This window comes from Nematostella vectensis, chromosome 10 (assembly GCF_932526225.1).
Source record: "Nematostella vectensis chromosome 10, jaNemVect1.1, whole genome shotgun sequence".
Taxonomy (NCBI): Eukaryota; Metazoa; Cnidaria; class Anthozoa; order Actiniaria; family Edwardsiidae; genus Nematostella; species Nematostella vectensis.
In genome coordinates, this window is record NC_064043.1 from 13,439,003 (window position 1) to 13,455,828 (window position 16,826).

At 41.0% G+C, this 16,826-nt stretch overlaps 2 protein-coding genes across 2 annotated transcripts; both read right to left on the minus strand.

Moving 5' to 3' along the window:
• Positions 1–361: 361 nt before the first annotated feature.
• On the minus strand, positions 362–5,643 carry LOC5502818. Its single transcript, XM_048733688.1, has 5 exons — positions 5,531–5,643; positions 3,575–3,841; positions 3,107–3,254; positions 2,653–2,688; positions 362–809 (listed from the first exon to the last, which is right to left on the minus strand). Exons 2-5 carry the CDS (start codon positions 3,836–3,838, stop codon positions 565–567), a joined length of 693 nt encoding a protein of 230 aa, XP_048589645.1. The 5' UTR covers positions 3,839–3,841; positions 5,531–5,643; the 3' UTR covers positions 362–564.
• Positions 5,644–13,330: 7,687 nt separating this feature from the next.
• On the minus strand, positions 13,331–16,207 carry LOC5502830 (G-protein coupled receptor GRL101). Its single transcript, XM_048733567.1, has 3 exons — positions 15,775–16,207; positions 14,916–14,978; positions 13,331–14,723 (listed from the first exon to the last, which is right to left on the minus strand). The coding sequence occupies exons 1-3, from the start codon at positions 16,038–16,040 to the stop codon at positions 13,331–13,333; spliced, it is 1,722 nt and encodes a 573-aa protein (XP_048589524.1). The 5' UTR covers positions 16,041–16,207.
• Between the last annotated feature and the right edge of the window lie 619 nt (positions 16,208–16,826).

The window sequence follows — 16,826 nt, forward strand, 5'->3', positions numbered from 1 at the left end:
TTCCAATCCAGTCTATACCATCAACCTTTACAAATAGAAAAAAAAAAGCAAGCTAGCAAACTTATTGGATTTTCAATGTCGTCGCCCTAGACTTCCATCATAATATGGTACCATATGCGGGACGCTTATTGCCATTCCGGATGAGAGGAATTGAATATTTTGATGTTTTGAAATAGGGCACCTGAGATGTGAGAAGTGGCTCTTGTGAACTTGTGAATGTCTTTTCTCTTGGATTATGTTAAGGATCGACTCAATCATGCGGATGGCCAAGTAGACTCGTGGTAATCGACACAAAGACTGGCTGGAGTCTCTTGACCAATTCCATTTATTCAGCAAAGTGCACAGCAGATGTCAAAATGAGTTCCATAGACAATTTAACACTTTATTCTATTAACGATCTGCATTTATTACTGTTTCATAGATTTCATGATATACCCTATACATTCGCGATATTATTCTTAATCTTCTTAATTATAGTATTCTTAATGACGCCTGGTCAAATCCTGTCCCACCAATAACCCATGTTTACTATCGATGGAATGTTAAAGTTCGTCTCCAGGCCCTCTAGCACATCATCCCCTTGTGAATCTCGTTCGCTTTCAACATCTGCTCGCCAAGTTGAGCGCACAAGTGTGCAAAGCGCTGAACGATCTTGGCCCGGCAAAGCTTGGACGAGACCACGTAACATGTGATGAACTTCTCGACGTCTTGACACATATTGCTGTTCGTCTCCATGTTCTGTGTGAACAGATCCACGCACGACTTGTGCACCTTCAGAGAGCAGGTGTCGTCTTCGTCTTCGTCTTCACCTGTGATCAGCAGAGGCTGGTAATTGTGCAAATAAGAGAAATCCCCTACTCTTGTTCCCACCGCCACCCCTCAATCCCCCTCCTATCGCCACTCCTCCCTCACTCTGAAGCAAGAACAGCTTACAGGGCTATTTTCGAGGCCGTAAACAAACATCGACCCGTCGAAGACTCAATTTCGCCTTCAAACTCCACAGGAAACCCATAATTTCATAAACGGCCCATTGAGGCATGAACTTATCTGGTCTCTGTTGATCAGTGTGTGAATACGCCCTTATCTAGTCTCTGTTGATCAGTGTGTGAATACGCCCTTATCTGGTCTCTGTTGATCAGTGTGTGAATACGCCCTTATCTGGTCTCTGTTGATCAGTGTGTGAATACGCCCTTATCTGGTCTCTGTTGTTCAGTGTGTGAATACGGCCTTATCTGGTCTCTGTTCATCAGTGTGGGAATACGCCCTTATCTGGTCTATGTTGATCACTATGTGAATACGCCCCTATCTGGTCTCTGTTCATCAGTGTGGAAATACGCCCTTATCTGGTCTTTGTTGATCAGTGTGTGAATACGCCCTTATCTGGTCTCTGTTGATCAGTGTGTGAATACGCCCTTATCTGTTCTCGGTTGATCAGTGTGTGAATACGCCCTTATCTGGTCTATGTTGATCAGTGTGTGAATACGCCCTTATCTAGTCTCTGTTGATCAGTGTGTGAATACGCCCTTATATGGTCTCTGTTGATCAGTGTGTGAATACGCCCTTATCTGGTCTCTGTTGATCAGTGTGTGAATACGCCCTTATCTGGTCTCTGTTGTTCAGTGTGTGAATACGGCCTTATCTGGTCTCTGTTCATCAGTGTGGGAATACGCCCTTATCTGGTCTATGTTGATCACTATGTGAATACGCCCCTATCTGGTCTCTGTTCATCAGTGTGGAAATACGCCCTTATCTGGTCTTTGTTGATCAGTGTGTGAATACGCCCTTATCTGGTCTCTGTTGATCAGTGTGTGAATACGCCCTTATCTGTTCTCGGTTGATCAGTGTGTGAATACGCCCTTATCTGGTCTATGTTGATCAGTGTGTGAATACGCCCTTATCTGTTCTCTGTTGATCAGTGTGTGAATACGGCCTTATCTGGTCTCTGTTGATCAGTGTGTGAATACTCCCTTATCTGGTCTCTGTTGATCAGTGTGTGAATACGCCCTTATCTGGTCTCAGTTGATCAGTGTGTGAATATGCCCTTATCTGGTCTCTTTAGATCAGTTTGTGATTACGCCCTTATCTGGTCTCTGTTGATCAGTGTGTGAATATGCCCTTATCTGGTCTCTGTTGATCAGTATGTGACTACGCCCTTATCTTGTCTATGTTGATCAGTTTGTGAATACGCCCTTATCTGGTCTCTGTTGATCAGTGTGTGAATACGCCCTTATCTGGTCTCTGTTGATCAGTGTGTGACTACGCCCTTATCTGGTCTCTGTTGATCAGTGTGTGAATACGCCCTTATCTGGTCTCTGTTGATCAGTGTGTGAATACGCCCTCATCTGGTCTCTGTTGATCAGTATGTGAATACGCCCTTATCTTGTCTATGTTTATCAGTTTGTGAATACGCCCTTGTCTGGTCTCTGTTGATCAGTGTGTGAATACGCCCCTATCTGGTCTCTGTTGATCAGTGTGTGAATACGCCCTTATCTGGTCCCTGTTGATCAGTGTGTGAATACGCCCTTATCTGGTCTGTTGATCCGGGTGTGAATACGCTCTTATCTGGTCTTTTTTGTTTGTGTGATTTAGAGGTCCCTTCCCGGCTAAACAACCTTCCTCTCTCATATAGCATTCACCCATTCTAATACTTACTTATGCTGTCTATCAACTTGTGTTTTGCTTCAACGGCTGAAAAAAAAAACATAAAAATGAACTACTTTTCCTTTGCATGTGCACTGTTTTGGATTACAATGGAGCCTTTTAATGGTGATGGTGATTGATTAGCTAATGGAGACTTTCCATTGTTTTTACCGTGACGTTGTCATTGGATGATGTCTTCGGTATCATCTGACACCATTTAGTATCGATTTCTTAGCGATGTCTAGCCTGATGTGATAAGTCTCCCTAAGGGCATCCTCTACCCAAAATAAGAAAGGTATTTAAGGAAGATTGAGTTATGGATTCTGGGGGCATTTGACCTCTTGCACATGTTAATTTATTTTTTTTTCTTGCTCGATTTTGTGATAGTACATACTTAACCACCAATCAACCGAACCGAATATTTTGATTATATAGCTAGATAAATTCAATAAATTGAAGGACTTGCCTTTGAGCCTGGTTTTGAGCTTGCTGTATCGGTGATGGGGGCATATGTTCAGCTTCTTGTCCATCATCGCGTGTTGAAGCACGACATAACTATAGTTCCCGATAAACGGTCCGCGACAGTTACTTCTTGTCAAACACGTGACGAAACTCTAGAAAGAAATGATCCCTTTAAATAGTATACACAAGCAGCAAAAGAAGATTGGCCCTTCTTGGGCTCCACGCCCACTTATAGATGTATGGTTAAGACACTAGATGACTGTAACGGAGGGAACAGCTGAAGGATTAATGTTTTAGAGCTGCATAGTTGCCAACGCTTTCTTTGGGAGAGGGAAGGGACGTACCCCACCCCTTATAAGGCGTCTTCATCGCATATCGCTTAGTTTGTTTAACATCAGATTACTGAGTACTGTTGTCTCTATGCCTATGTGTCTAGCAGGGTAATTGCTTGAATGTCGCCGACTTGTGTTACCTGAACACCATTGCAGTATACGGTGTGGTTCCCTTGGTTGCGCACTGTTCCGATGTTATGAAAATTATCTTTAAACTTTTTGTTGCATCTTTTGATCTCGCTAAATTGGCAGTTTGACGGGCCAAGAACTGGGTGTTCCACGTCACGAATATAAAATGTGTCTGCGGCTTTTGAATCTCCCTGTAGATCAGACAGGTCCAAGTCGATTTGCGCTGCCAACCCCAGACAAAACGGGAGGCACAACAAGATTAGCTTGGACACCATCGTCTGCGATAACAAAAAGAGAAGATATCAAACCAATTGCTCATCTTCCGCACATTGTTTGAAGACCAAGAGACGTTTTAATTTTGGAAAAATTATGCTAAGTCGTTCTCAGAAATGGGATGAATGAGAAACACGAACGTTGCTAGGTCTATTGACAAAGAGCCTTTACTCTCGTTTTCAGTCACACGTGCAACTTATGTTTCTCGTTTCCAATTCGCTACTTGTTTTTGGTTAGAGAAAGAAAGCAGACCAGAGATGTATACCCACACAACTGTGGTGATACTGAATTCGGTTATTATCTTTGCCTAATTTATTGTCTGCATCAATTCTCTATTGCTTTCTTAAAAAAATAGGAATAGTGAGTATAAATCTATATCTATCAGCTTGGAAAGCTGTTGTTAGTTGTGATTTTCTTCAATGAATTTGGGAGATAAAATGTTGAATCTAGCCGATTTCTTCACAAAATTTGTCATTCCATATTAATTGAAACAAATAACAAAGTCGTCGTAGCGATCCAAGCCACGATCTTGGGGTAGCTGTTTTATTGAACTGCTTTTTGACCTAGATTCAAAGCTCTATTTGTAACGACCATTATTTGTAAAGCTTAAATCTAGGTCCACATGTATTACAAAAGCTTCGCTTTGAACTGCGCCTAAAATAACATTCAGGTGTGCAACCCAGAACTTGGTGTTAGGAACATTTTTAGAAATTCCTTTCTGTCAACAAATCCATTCAAAGACCGTACTGAATGTTATTTTAGCTAACAGAAGAAGGAGGTTAGATGATGAACTTTGAAAAAGACCTAATTTAAACTTCACGTATTTTAGTGGTAATTATCGATAACAGAGAAGTCACTCATTTCCAGTCCGCCCGAGCGGCTTATCTCAATCGATTCCGGCTTGTGTAAACTTATGCGCCGGTTGCCAAACTTTTCGGCCAAATTAAATTAAACTGAATTTAGTATTATCACACTGTGTTGTCAACACACTAAATCAACAACAACACAAAGCTTAGAAACAATTTGAACTTAATTTAATTGCTGGCTTTGCAAAAAAGGTGTTCTACTTTTATGTTGTTTTGGTTGTGATCGATCTAGAGCTGTGAATGCAGAATCGGAAGAATTCAAAAGTCATGATTGACGTCCAACAAAACACAGTTGCGACTCGTAAAAACGAAATGCACATGGTGGACTGGAAACGAGTGTAAATGCTGATTTGAACCAGGGACAGCCAAGTTTCAAATGACTGCGCAATGAACAACTTTAATCAAAATTTTCACTTGGGAAGGGGGACCTGTTTGATGACTGGATTCTCTATCAAATCACGGGATTAGGATACTTTGTCAACGATTTCTTTATAAAATATACACAAATGAATCCCCAATTAATGTTGAATATCGAACTCGGCAAATAAATTATTTCTCCTTATAATCCAAAATCTCTCCTGCCTTCTGAGTAAGCGAATCCTTTTTAGTTGCCTCTTGTTATATTTCTATTTCTCTTGGCTAAAAACCCTAGCGATCGTTGTTTTCAAGTCTCGAAACATTTGAACGGTACTGTGTAACCATAGCCTCTTTAGTGTTCGTGACAAGCCCGAGCCCTCTCCGAACCTAACTCTTACGCTTTTATTAGGATGTGCTTCGAATTTAGACCAGCCCATTCGAAGAATAGTGAACAACAACGAAAACTCTTACCTTGCGAAAGTCTGCAACGTTTTCTCGGCCTTTCTTCACCTCTGTTTCTCCACCTCTCCTTGGCTCTGTACCGAAGTAGGGTGGGCATAGTCTGGCAAATCCCCAAGGCCCTATTTATAGGGCAACTATTCTTAATCGTCGGGTCCTTAACTCTGTCATGATATCTAATGAGAATAGGAAGCGGCTTGGCGAAATTGTGCTTTGCCAGTAAGCGCTTTGCTCTCTACTTCTTCTTTTTTCTGAAGTGCACTCTTATCGAGATGCGCATATTTTCTTAACGGACTTCTATCAACTACGGGATTAAACCTTGAAACATACCTTGAAGAATAGGTAGAGTTTTAGTATATAATAAAAAACCTGAAACTTTAAAAGGGAAAAACCTTAGTTGAGCATGAAGAAATCTTATGAAAGTATATTTTATATGCACCGGAATTGAATACTTAACCTTCTGAGCACTTATTCACCGCAAAAATGCGCTTTTAAGGAGACAATGAGCGAATATTGGTCGTGATTGATATACGAAAGTCAGGTTTCTTTTGCATTCAAAATAAATGTGCTATAACAACAATCGCCCCAGGGCAGAACCACATTTTATTTTATATAGAGTGTTCACTCCAGCCTAGTCTGGTTAGGCGCCGCTAAAAGCGGTTGCTAAGCAGACTAACTCCAGCCGCTATAATAATGTTCATGCGGCGAAAAAACCAATACAATATTCCTTATTGGTCACTATTTCGAAAATTATTGACCAACGTTGCATAATTGAGAGAAAGAAAAAGTAGGTAGGAAATTGCTTTCGCGCTTTGCAATATTACAAAGCGAGATAGAACCACCGAAGAAGTGATTTGCTATTCTTTCCACTTGATCTAATAGCAGAAAAAGACACAGAAAAGGAAAACTATTCCTTCAAGATAACCATTTCAACGTGCTTTTGCTGAACGGGGAAGATTTCAACTTTGCACTGAAAGACCTCCTAATGGTCCGATTTCTAGGTGACCCCTAGGAAGGGGCAGGAGTGATTCTTTTTGGTACTACCCAATTTCACTTATTACATAAGCGCAATTACGCGCAATACGAATTTCGTGAGGGAGATACTCTCTATGGAACCTGTCTTGGCGACCAATATAACCACACCTACGGGAGTTGCGTGCTATTTGCTGTGAACTCTTTGATCTCAGTAAAAGGGCACTTAAGTTAGAACGTCAATATGTCTTATTCGAGTCATCATGGAGTGTGCTAGTTTCATTACATAGAATTAGTAGGATAAAGCATCCTACGAGGCCACATCACTCGGCATCTGGTCTTGTCTTGGGGTCACATTGCTCAGACTTGTGAATAGACTAATGTGTGTGGCCAGCGGCGCTACAAATGGGCGTCAACAAAACCAGGAGTGGGGAATAATGGAAATGGGAATCAGCGGTATTCCCCATTTGAGCCGAGGTACTGTTAAATGTCTTTATGAAGTATCTACCTGGTGAGCAGAGTTTTACGGGGGTAAACACAACCTGGACCCCTTTTGGATCTCCTATTTGGATCCCCCCTTTGGATAAACCACTTTTTGTTTTTTATTCATTCATCATTTATTTGACACACTAACATATATAATACAGATACATAGATTACAATTACATACAGCCTTTTTCATTAAAATATATGTAAAATATCGACTGGATAAAAAAATAGAAATCAGACCTCCTAATTGTCCAAGCTCTGCTTAGTTTACAAGTACTGTAACAAGTCAAAAATCGGACAGGGGGAAACCCCTTTTCCAATGATGAAACCTGTTCCGCTTTGCATCTAAAAACCATCAACAACATGCGCTCTGAGGTTCTATTCGCAAGCCCATCCATATCTAGTCACTGTGCTGTGGATTTTTACTCACGTATGCCACAAAAAGAACTCGAGCCTCTGTTTCCAGGGTAGACTATCTCATGAGTAAGCCGCTTTTCTAAACAAAGACACAGGTAGCCCATCTAATACAATCTGATACATGTAATTTAGAAAAATCGGCTGACATGTGCCTTGAAAGAACGCATTTCCACGTGCTGGTTTAAATTCCGTCATCGGTACCGTCGTCCTTGCTAAACTCACGTACCAAACGTATTCCTAGCCATTCCCGCTCAATTCAGCACAAATTTAACGCTGGCCTGTTCCTGGGAAAGGTCAGCGCTAACCCAGGAATAAATACGGCTATCTCAACATTTGATTGGATAAAAGGGTCCCTGGGTTAATTCGCTTTCTAGGAACCCGGCCCTCTCGTCTGTGCACCCTTGGGCTCCCTGTGGTTCTGGTGTACTCTATCTCGTCTGTGCACTTTTGGGCTCCCTGTGGTTCTGGCGTACTGTATCTCGTCTGTGCACCCCTTAAAGATCTAGAAATTGTTTGGGTTTTATTTTGGAAATTGAAATATCCGCCCCTGGATGATTTAAACTTTTCCATTTCTTGTTTTTCATCGTACCGGGATCCCTGTGGTTCTGGTGTAATGTATCTCATCTGTGCACCCTTGGGCTCCCTGTGGTTCTGGTGTACTGTATCTCGTCTGTGTACCCCTTAAAGATCTAGAAATTGTTTGGGTTTTATTTTGGAAATTGAAATATCCGCCTTTGGATGATTTAAACTTTTCCATTTCTTGTTTTTTATCGCACTGGGGTCCCTGTGGTTCTGGTGTAATGTATCTCATCTGTGCACCCTTGGGCTCCCTGTGCTTCTGGTGTACTGTATCTCGTCTGTGCACCCCTTAAAGATCTAGACATTGTTTGGGTTTTATTTTGGAAATTGAAATATCTTGTGTCATTAATGGAATAACTATAGTTTTTTTACATGTATTTTTCATGATTTAGTTATCAAATGGAAACACTTTTATTGTCGCATGTATTGAATTTCTGAGAGATTTAAATTGATTTACTTTTAAGCTGAAATAATATCTTTTGCATATATTTTATTGCGGAAAGTAGTTACAGTTACAAGCATCCTGACTACGCCTCTACGAAGAGCTTCAAAAACAACATTTCCGTAGCGGATGTGTAATCGCGAGATCTTAGCTTTGATACTGTAGATTGTTTTTGCCATATTCCTCAACCATAGTTGTTTCTTTGATCAAATAAAAGAGGAAAGTAGGGTGCATATTAATATTAAAACTCTCTTTGAGTTTACACGGGTTCAGTTTCATGATCTTACGTCTAAGGGTTTTTCTAAAAAATCCGCCACAAAACTGTGCGATGCAATAGCGACGATGACTAAGTCACTATGTACGAAATATATCGACCCCAAAACAATAGAGCCACTGGTTGCTAGTCGTTTGATCCCCCTTGATAAAGGCGAAGGTGCGGTGAGAACCATTGGGGTTTGCGAGGTGTTGCGAAGGATCATTGTGTGAAAGTGTGTTATGAACGTTGCTAAGGGAGACGTGGTCGATGCAAGTGGCTCCCTCCAACTGTGCGCTGGTCAGAACTCTGGAAGCGAAGCTGCTATACACGGAATGCGCACCATCTTTGAAGCGGACGACACAGACGCTATCATTCTCATCGATGCTTCCAATGCATTTAATGCGCTCAATAGAGCAACTGCACTTCACAATATTAGGGTTCTTTGCCCGATAATAGCAATCTACGCCATCAATACATACAGGAATTCGGCGCGCTTGTTTATCACTGGAGGCAAAGAGATAATTTCTGCCGAAGGCGACCCGCTTGCTATGGCCATCTACGCTTTAAGCATGCAACCGCTGATTTGCAGGCGGCATCCAGTACCAAAAAGTGGACAAATGGGTTGGCGAGGTTACAAAGCTAGCAGAATTTGCCCTCTCGCAACCACAGGCATGCTATGCTGCATATACCTTCGGTCTGAAACATCGCTATACTTACTTTCTAAGGACTCTGCCAGACATTCAGGATTTACTAGAGGCGCTTGAGAACGCGATATCGAATGTGCTCATTCCCGCAGCCACTGACCATAGGTGCAGTCCGCTTGAGAGAGACGTTCTTGCACTACATCTAGGGGGTCTAAGCATGACAAATCCATGTCTTGAAGCAGATATAGAGCTATCATCTTCTGTTAAAGCTACCGCCCCACTTGTCCAACAGATAGTAGTTCAAAGTCATCAGTTGCCTGACGATTCTGTTGTGAAGCCACTACAGCAGGCTGTATAAAGGGAGATGGCTGAGGTACTTAAGGAGAGAGCAGATGGCATTAGGGACGAAGCTTCGCGGAACATCCACCGCGCACTAGATCTTGCCGCAGAAAAGGGATCTTCAGTGTGGCTTACAGTGCTCCCCCTCCGTGAGATAGGCTACAACCTAAACAAGGGGGGATTTCGCGACGCCATCAAACTACGCTATGATTGGCCCATAAACGATATCCCCACTACTTGCGTGTGCGGGGACAATTTCACAGTAGATCATGCGATGATCTGTAAGCGAGGAGGATTCATTTCCCAGCGCCATAACGAATTAAGGGATCTGGAAGCGGACCTTCTTGATATGGTCTGCAATGATGTAAAGATCGAGCCTGTCCTGCAAGATATCACATGGGAACAACTCGGAAGGGGATCTAATACTGCCCCAAATGCAAGATTAGATATACACGCGCGGGGTTTCTGGTAACCACAAAGAGCAGCGTTCTTTGATGTCAGGGTCTGTCACCCTAATGCTGGCTCTTATAGGGACTTAGAACTACACCAGATTTATCGCAATCATGAGAACGAGAAGAAAAGATTATACTCGCGAAGAGTTCTCGAAGTTGAACAAGGAACCTTTACGCCTTTAGTATTTACAAGCACTGGTGGGATGGGTAAAGAATGTCTGCGTTTTCACAGTCGCCTCGCCGAGCTGCTAGCTGTTAAGAAAGGAGAACAATATAGTGACACTATAAGCTGGATAAGGGCCAGAGTCTCCTTCGCCCTTCTCCGTTCTGTGCTTGAGAGGGTCAAGGGCAAGAAATTACAGATTCGATTTGAAGAACATTGACTTTAAAATTGCCAATTCTGAAAGCTCGGGTTGAATAAGATTAATGTACCTTTTAGTTGTTAGTTTTCTCGATATTTTAACACTCCATACTTTTAGAATTAGTTTTTTGCTTTTAAATTATTTTGACACATTGTTATCATTATTATTGAATTCACAAGTGTTTAAACAAAAATATTTTTAATGTCAAAAATGTGATTGTAGAGAATTGTACATAGATTATTAGATTTTATAATTATTGTTAATAAAGATTATAATAAAAAAAATACTCCACGTGACAACTTCGTCACGTCACCTGATATTTGTGACCTTGTGAGGGTTTTCGTGCCGTGATTGGATGAGAATATATCCCATTGACAACCAAGAGGCTTCGACAATTCCCGGGTGGCATCAGCAAGTGATATAAAAACAGAAAATTTGAAAACCGTACATGTTTTTATATGCGATTTTTTTCAGTCTTGAAGATTGAGCTCCATACAATTGGGTCACAAAAAAGCCTAACTCTAAAGAAGGCCGCTCATCGAGTTTGAAATCTTCCGACCAAATGTTATAAACATATGAAATATTGGCATTTAACTAATCAAAATCCGTCGTTCAGTTTTTGTTAATTTGTTATGGATTTCTTTCAAAAAAAATATTTCTTTCAACCTAGGTAAGCCGTTTTGTTTTTTTTTTCTTTGCATTTTTTGAATTTCGCGCTCTGCCCCACGCCGATAATTTGGAAAACATATATTTGCATATATCGTATGTGCACTAGCCTGCGAGCCGGCTCTCCTGTGTGTTTTCGTAGTTCAGGATCCCTGTGGCGCAAAAATTAAGAGTCCAGTTTGATTTACCTTTCTTCCGTTGTATATTTATAATTGAATTGTATCTAATTGTATCGCGAAGTGCTGTTGGCGCATCAGGTGTATTAAGCCTGGTATCGTTATGTTTGACACGCCCTAGTCAGCTTGTTGTTATGTTCGCTATAAATTAGACCAAATATAAACAAATGTTTAGAATAGTTAAAATTACACCAAAAATATATGGTAGAATTATTTACTAAGATATGTCAGTTTGAATTTTATATGAAAATCGCACTGTTACGCGCAAGAAAGAAAATTATTAAAATATTCACACCTAGATGTCTTCTTCTTGTCCTTTAACTTTGGCTTGACATTTAACTAGATGCGCTAAGAGGGGAGGGGTGGGCCGAGGGAAAGAGGGTTTAGAGGAGCTACATCACAATGTTTTAGCAACAAACTGCCTTTTTAATATAAGTAGTAACAATAATCATCATCATGATCATTATTGTAATCATCATCATAATCATCATCATCATAATCATAATCATAATAATTAACACCGAATATCTAAAGCTTAAATACAAGTAAGTGGCGCTCATGAAACAAGCGAATAAAAGTAATTAAATTGTTCTTAATCGCTATTAAATAAATATTGCAATTAAATAATTAACTAGTGAGACGGCATGGTTGGACGGCATGGTTTGTGGCCCTGGATTGCCATTGTTTATGGATGCATCTATTGGTTGGTGGCCCTGGATTGCCATTGTTCATGGTTGCATCTATTTGTTGGTGGCCCTAGATTGCCATTGTTCATGGATGTATCTATTGATTGGTGGCCCTGGATTGCCATTGTTCATGGATGTATTTATTTGTTGGTGGCCCTGGGTTGCCATTGTTCATGGATGTATCTATTTGCTGGTGGCCCTGGATTGCCATTGTTCATGGTTGCATCTATTTGTTGGTGGCCCTGGATTGCCATTGTTCATGGATGTATCTATTTGTTGGTGGCCCTGGATTGCCATTGTTCATGGATGTATCTATTTGTTGATGGTCCTGGATTGCCATTGTTCATGGTTGCATCTATTTGTTGATGGTCCTGGATTGCCATTGTTCATGGTTGCATCTATTTGCTGGTGGCCCTGGATTGCCATTGTTCATGGATGTATCTATTGGTTGGTGGCCCTGGATTGCCATTGTTCATGGTTGCATCTATTTGTTGGTGGCCCAGGATTGCTATTGTTCATGGATGCATCTATTTGTTGGTGGCCCTGGATTGCCATTGTTCATGGTTGCATCTATTTGCTGGTGGCCCAGGGTTGCCATTGTTCATGGATGTATCTATTGATTGGTGGCCCTGGATTGCCATTGTTCATGGATGTATCTATTGATTGGTGGCCCTGGATTGCCATTGTTCATGGATTTATCTATTGATTGGTGGCCCTGGATTGCCATTGTTCATGGATGTATCTATTGGTTGGTGGCCCTGGATTGCCATTGTTCATGGATGTATCTATTTGTTGGTGGCCCTGGATTGCCATTGTTCATTGATGTATATATTGGTTGGTGGCCCTGGATTGCCATTGTTCATTGATGTATATATTGGTTGGTGGCCCTGGATTGCCATTGTTCATGGATGTATCTATTTGTTGGTGGCCCTGGATTGCCATTGGTCATGGATGTATCTATTTGTTGGTGGCCCTGGATTGCCATTGTTCATGGTTGTTTCTATTGATTGGTGGCCCTGGATTGCCATTGTTCATGGTTGCATCTATTGGTTGGTTGCCCTGGATTGCCATTGTTCATGGCTGCATCTATTTGTTGGTGGCCCTGGATTGCCATTGGTCATGGATGTATCTATTGGTTGGTGGCCCTGGATTGCCATTGTTCATGGATGTTTCTATTGGTTGGTGGCCCTGGATTGCCATTGTTCATGGTTGCATCTATTGGTTGGTGGCCCTGGATTGCCATTGTTCATGGTTGCATCTATTGGTTGGTTGCCCTGGATTGCCATTGTTCATGGCTGCATCTATTGGTTGGTGGCCCTGGATTGCCATTGTTCATGGTTGCATGTGTTTGCTTGTGGCCTTGGATGTATTGGAAGATCCACAAGAAATTGGTTGAACGCGATTGGTTAGATGCAACTGATGTCGAAGCGCGTTTCGGAATTTCTCGTTCCTGAAGGCGAACAGCACTGGGTTCAAACACCCATTTACTGCAAAACAAATATACGAAAATGTTTTCCAAAATATATCCTTTTCTACGTCCGTCATCAGTTTCCCAAGGTCTGACAAGTTGACAAGTAGAAGCAGAACAATTGGTAGAAAGAAAAAAGCCATGTTACTAAAAACTATCAAGGCGATCCTACGGGCGACTTTACCCTCGCGCTGTATTCCCATGGCCTGGCTAGACTTAGTGACATACAAATACATGTGCACATATAAAGGGAAGGTTAGGAAGTAAAGTATGAACGCCAAACCACCAGGGATCATCATATACTCGATAACCTCGCTTGTTGGCTCCGATACAGGCGTACAGTGTGAGTCGGGAACATAGATGCCTTTCAGTACGGTGAAGGGGAGGATCGCAAAGACGAAGGACAAAAAGAAGATAACAGCAATAAACCCGTGTGCGATTGGGGTGAACAAGCGAATATCCGGTTGAAGGCAGAACACAACTGCGAGATATCTCTCTATGGTCACTATGAATGAGCTGAATGCACTTATTCCTTGGCCAAATATGGACACGAACCCGACAAAATAACAGAAGTGTGAGCGCTGAAGGCGAGTCATATGTTCGTATGAGACACTCCGCCTAGTCGAGGTGAATAACAAGAGATATACCCCCATCAATAGATCCCCTACCGCAACAACACCAACAAGAAGCTGTGCTGTGTTTTGACGAACAGTTTTGCTTCTGAATGTCACCATGACAACAACGAGATTAAGGATGAGTGCGATTGATGCAAAGGCAAATATGGGGCTTGAGATGTTATTCATTGTGCTCCAACAGCTGTTAAGTGGTCCAACACTCGCGTAGCCTTTAAAAAATGGAATATTTGCGTGACCTTGGAAGCACCGTTTGTCTAAGTTCACGCATTTCAACTTAAAACCTATATTTTCAAATAGAACGAAGCTTTTGTCTTTGAACTCCAAAATGTTTCCGTAACAGCTGGTATGGAATTTAACCGGGTGTTCGACAGCGGTGTCTAGCTCACGCTTGACAGCCTTTGGCAAAAATGTATCTATGTTTCTTAGATTTTTAACTAGATAGCATCGAAGGCACTTGTCATCCAGCGGTGTTCCGCGAATAAGATTGAGCATGCGCAGTGTTGATGTCTGGGTTACATTTGGCCAATGTGGGTTTCCCGTCAAATCGAGGATGGACACATTTGGTAGCTGAGTTATGAAGTTTATTTGGGACAGCTTGATGTCTGGGTTACGGCTGATGTTTCTGTTGAATAACAAAGAGAAAACAGCTATAAGAAGGAAAATATCTCTACGCGTGATTTCCAATACTGTATTAATTGTAAGCGTTGTATAATCTTATATGATCATTTCTGTGAACTGTTGTTATGCGCTTGTCTTTGTGGAGATACCGGAAAATGATTCACAATTGTCGATTACATTTTTCACAAATACTCACAGATAACGAAGGTTGGGCATTGTTGCCGACGGTATCTTTCGAAGCCCCTTGCTCGAGAAGTCCCTTCAATGAAAAATAGTGTGGTGAATTTAAAAACTTGATATTCACTTGAGTGTGATAAAAATTATTTAAAGTTTCTTATCTCACTATAGAAAACCATGAGATAACCATTTCTGTTTCATTTTCTATTCTTCGTTTTGTAAGAGCTTCTTGCTTTATACTTTTTAAATTCAATTAGGGCCAGGTGTTTTAACACCTTAAAAATCTGTTTACTGACACCCTTGAATAATAAACAAAATATGCATGACTCGTGAGCTGTCTGCGCCTCATACACCTATTTAAAAAAAACTTTGTCAATGTTAACAGCAAATGGCAAATTGCAGTCTCATATTTCAAGTGAATGCGGTATAAAATGGGTCAATCATATTTGGCTCTGGCATCGCTGGGAGTGTTATGTTTGTTAATAAGTGGTACCCATAAGCACCTTTCGGTCTTTGGAACTGCCATTTGCAGTTTGCAGTGATAACGTCTTTGCGTTAGGTGTATACTAACTTATCTTTTTAGAATAGCAATTGCTAAACACAGCAATTTGACCTGAAGAACCCCTAAGAGTAATTGAGAACAAACTGCCTTTAAATTAAGTAAACTGCCTTAAAATTAAGTAACTCGACAAGAAGGTCCGCTTTAATGAAGGAAAATTGAAGTAAGAGAAAAACAGTCCGCTAATGGGTAAACTCTCAAAAACCTGGTTAGGGGTCTTTGAACATACATTATAGAAGACATCTTAAAGTAAGTAATGATGCGCGCACGCCATGACGCTAATAACCATGGATTCGCCATTGACACCTTTCACACTTACAGACACAGTACTTTTACCAAGTCCACGGCCTTCTCTTGGAAGATGGACAGGTTTTGGATGCAGCACTCGGTAATCATCTTGACATCTAATTCTTTTGCAGCGGAGCAATCACTTGTTCTATCATCGTTCTCGTATTTTTGGGACGTGGGTAGTTCACCTTTGCAGGGAAGGTTTGAAGCCATGCAAAACAGAGCAAACCACAAAACTGTCTGCATCCTACTAGCCATTGTGTTTCGTTGCTTGTGAAAAATACTTATTTGAGCCATTTACTTGTACACCTAGTTACTTTTCGCCATCTTGACTCAAATATCTCTTGTTAAATTAACTTCATTCAACCCGCCAATTCGTTAAGAAGATGGTCCTCTTGTAGCTAACTAAATTTTCATTTGCGATTCGCCGGAAGTGCAATATAGGTCGCGAAATAGAAAAAAGCCAACGCTTGGTCCTTGAAGGATGAAGAAATTAAATTTGCAAAAAGTATTTACACATCAAGCACTTATATTTGAAGAATAAGAATGCATATTGGAAAAAAGACGATATATAAGTAATTATGATCTCCACTCTCAAGTCCGATAGAATCATAAGCTAACAATAATTACATTTCGGGTTTTTGCACGTTCACTCGTGTGCAGCAGCCTATAAGGGCAGACGCACACACACTTCGCGGCTTCACGCTAAATAGCGCTAGAGATAACTGGTTATATCAAAAAAATTTAAAAAGGAAAATACGGAAATACCTTTCTATGGTATAGGTAATTTTATTGGAAGGATTTAGTTACCTAAATAGAATTTGGTATTTTAATTGGGAGGGCCTTTAGTTGTGCATCTAGTCGGTGCAACTAAGGAATTAGCGTTCTATTCGTGATATTCGTTTAATCCAGTCTATACCATCAACCTTTACAAATAGAAAAAAAAAGCAAGCTAGCAAACTTATTGGATTTTCAATGTCGTCGCCCTAGACTTCCATCATAATATGGTACCATATGCGGGACGCTTATTGCCATTCCGGATGAGAGGAATTGAATATTTTGATGTTTTGAAATAGGGCACCT

Coding starts and splice junctions, on each gene's coding strand:
- LOC5502818 (XM_048733688.1), bottom strand. CDS start 3,838: ATGGTGTCCAAGCTAATCTTGTTGTGCCTCCCGTTTTGTCTGGGGTTG. Junction 3,255..3,574: donor TATACTGCAATGGTGTTCAG/GTAACACAAGTC, acceptor ATTTCTTTCTAG/AGTTTCGTCACGTGTTTGAC. Junction 810..2,652: donor CAAGTTGATAGACAGCATAA/GTAAGTATTAGA, acceptor TGCTGATCACAG/GTGAAGACGAAGACGAAGAC.
- LOC5502830 (XM_048733567.1), bottom strand. CDS start 16,040: ATGGCTCAAATAAGTATTTTTCACAAGCAACGAAACACAATGGCTAGT. Junction 14,979..15,774: donor TTGGTAAAAGTACTGTGTCT/GTAAGTGTGAAA, acceptor TTTTCATTGAAG/GGACTTCTCGAGCAAGGGGC. Junction 14,724..14,915: donor ATGCCCAACCTTCGTTATCT/GTGAGTATTTGT, acceptor GTTATTCAACAG/AAACATCAGCCGTAACCCAG.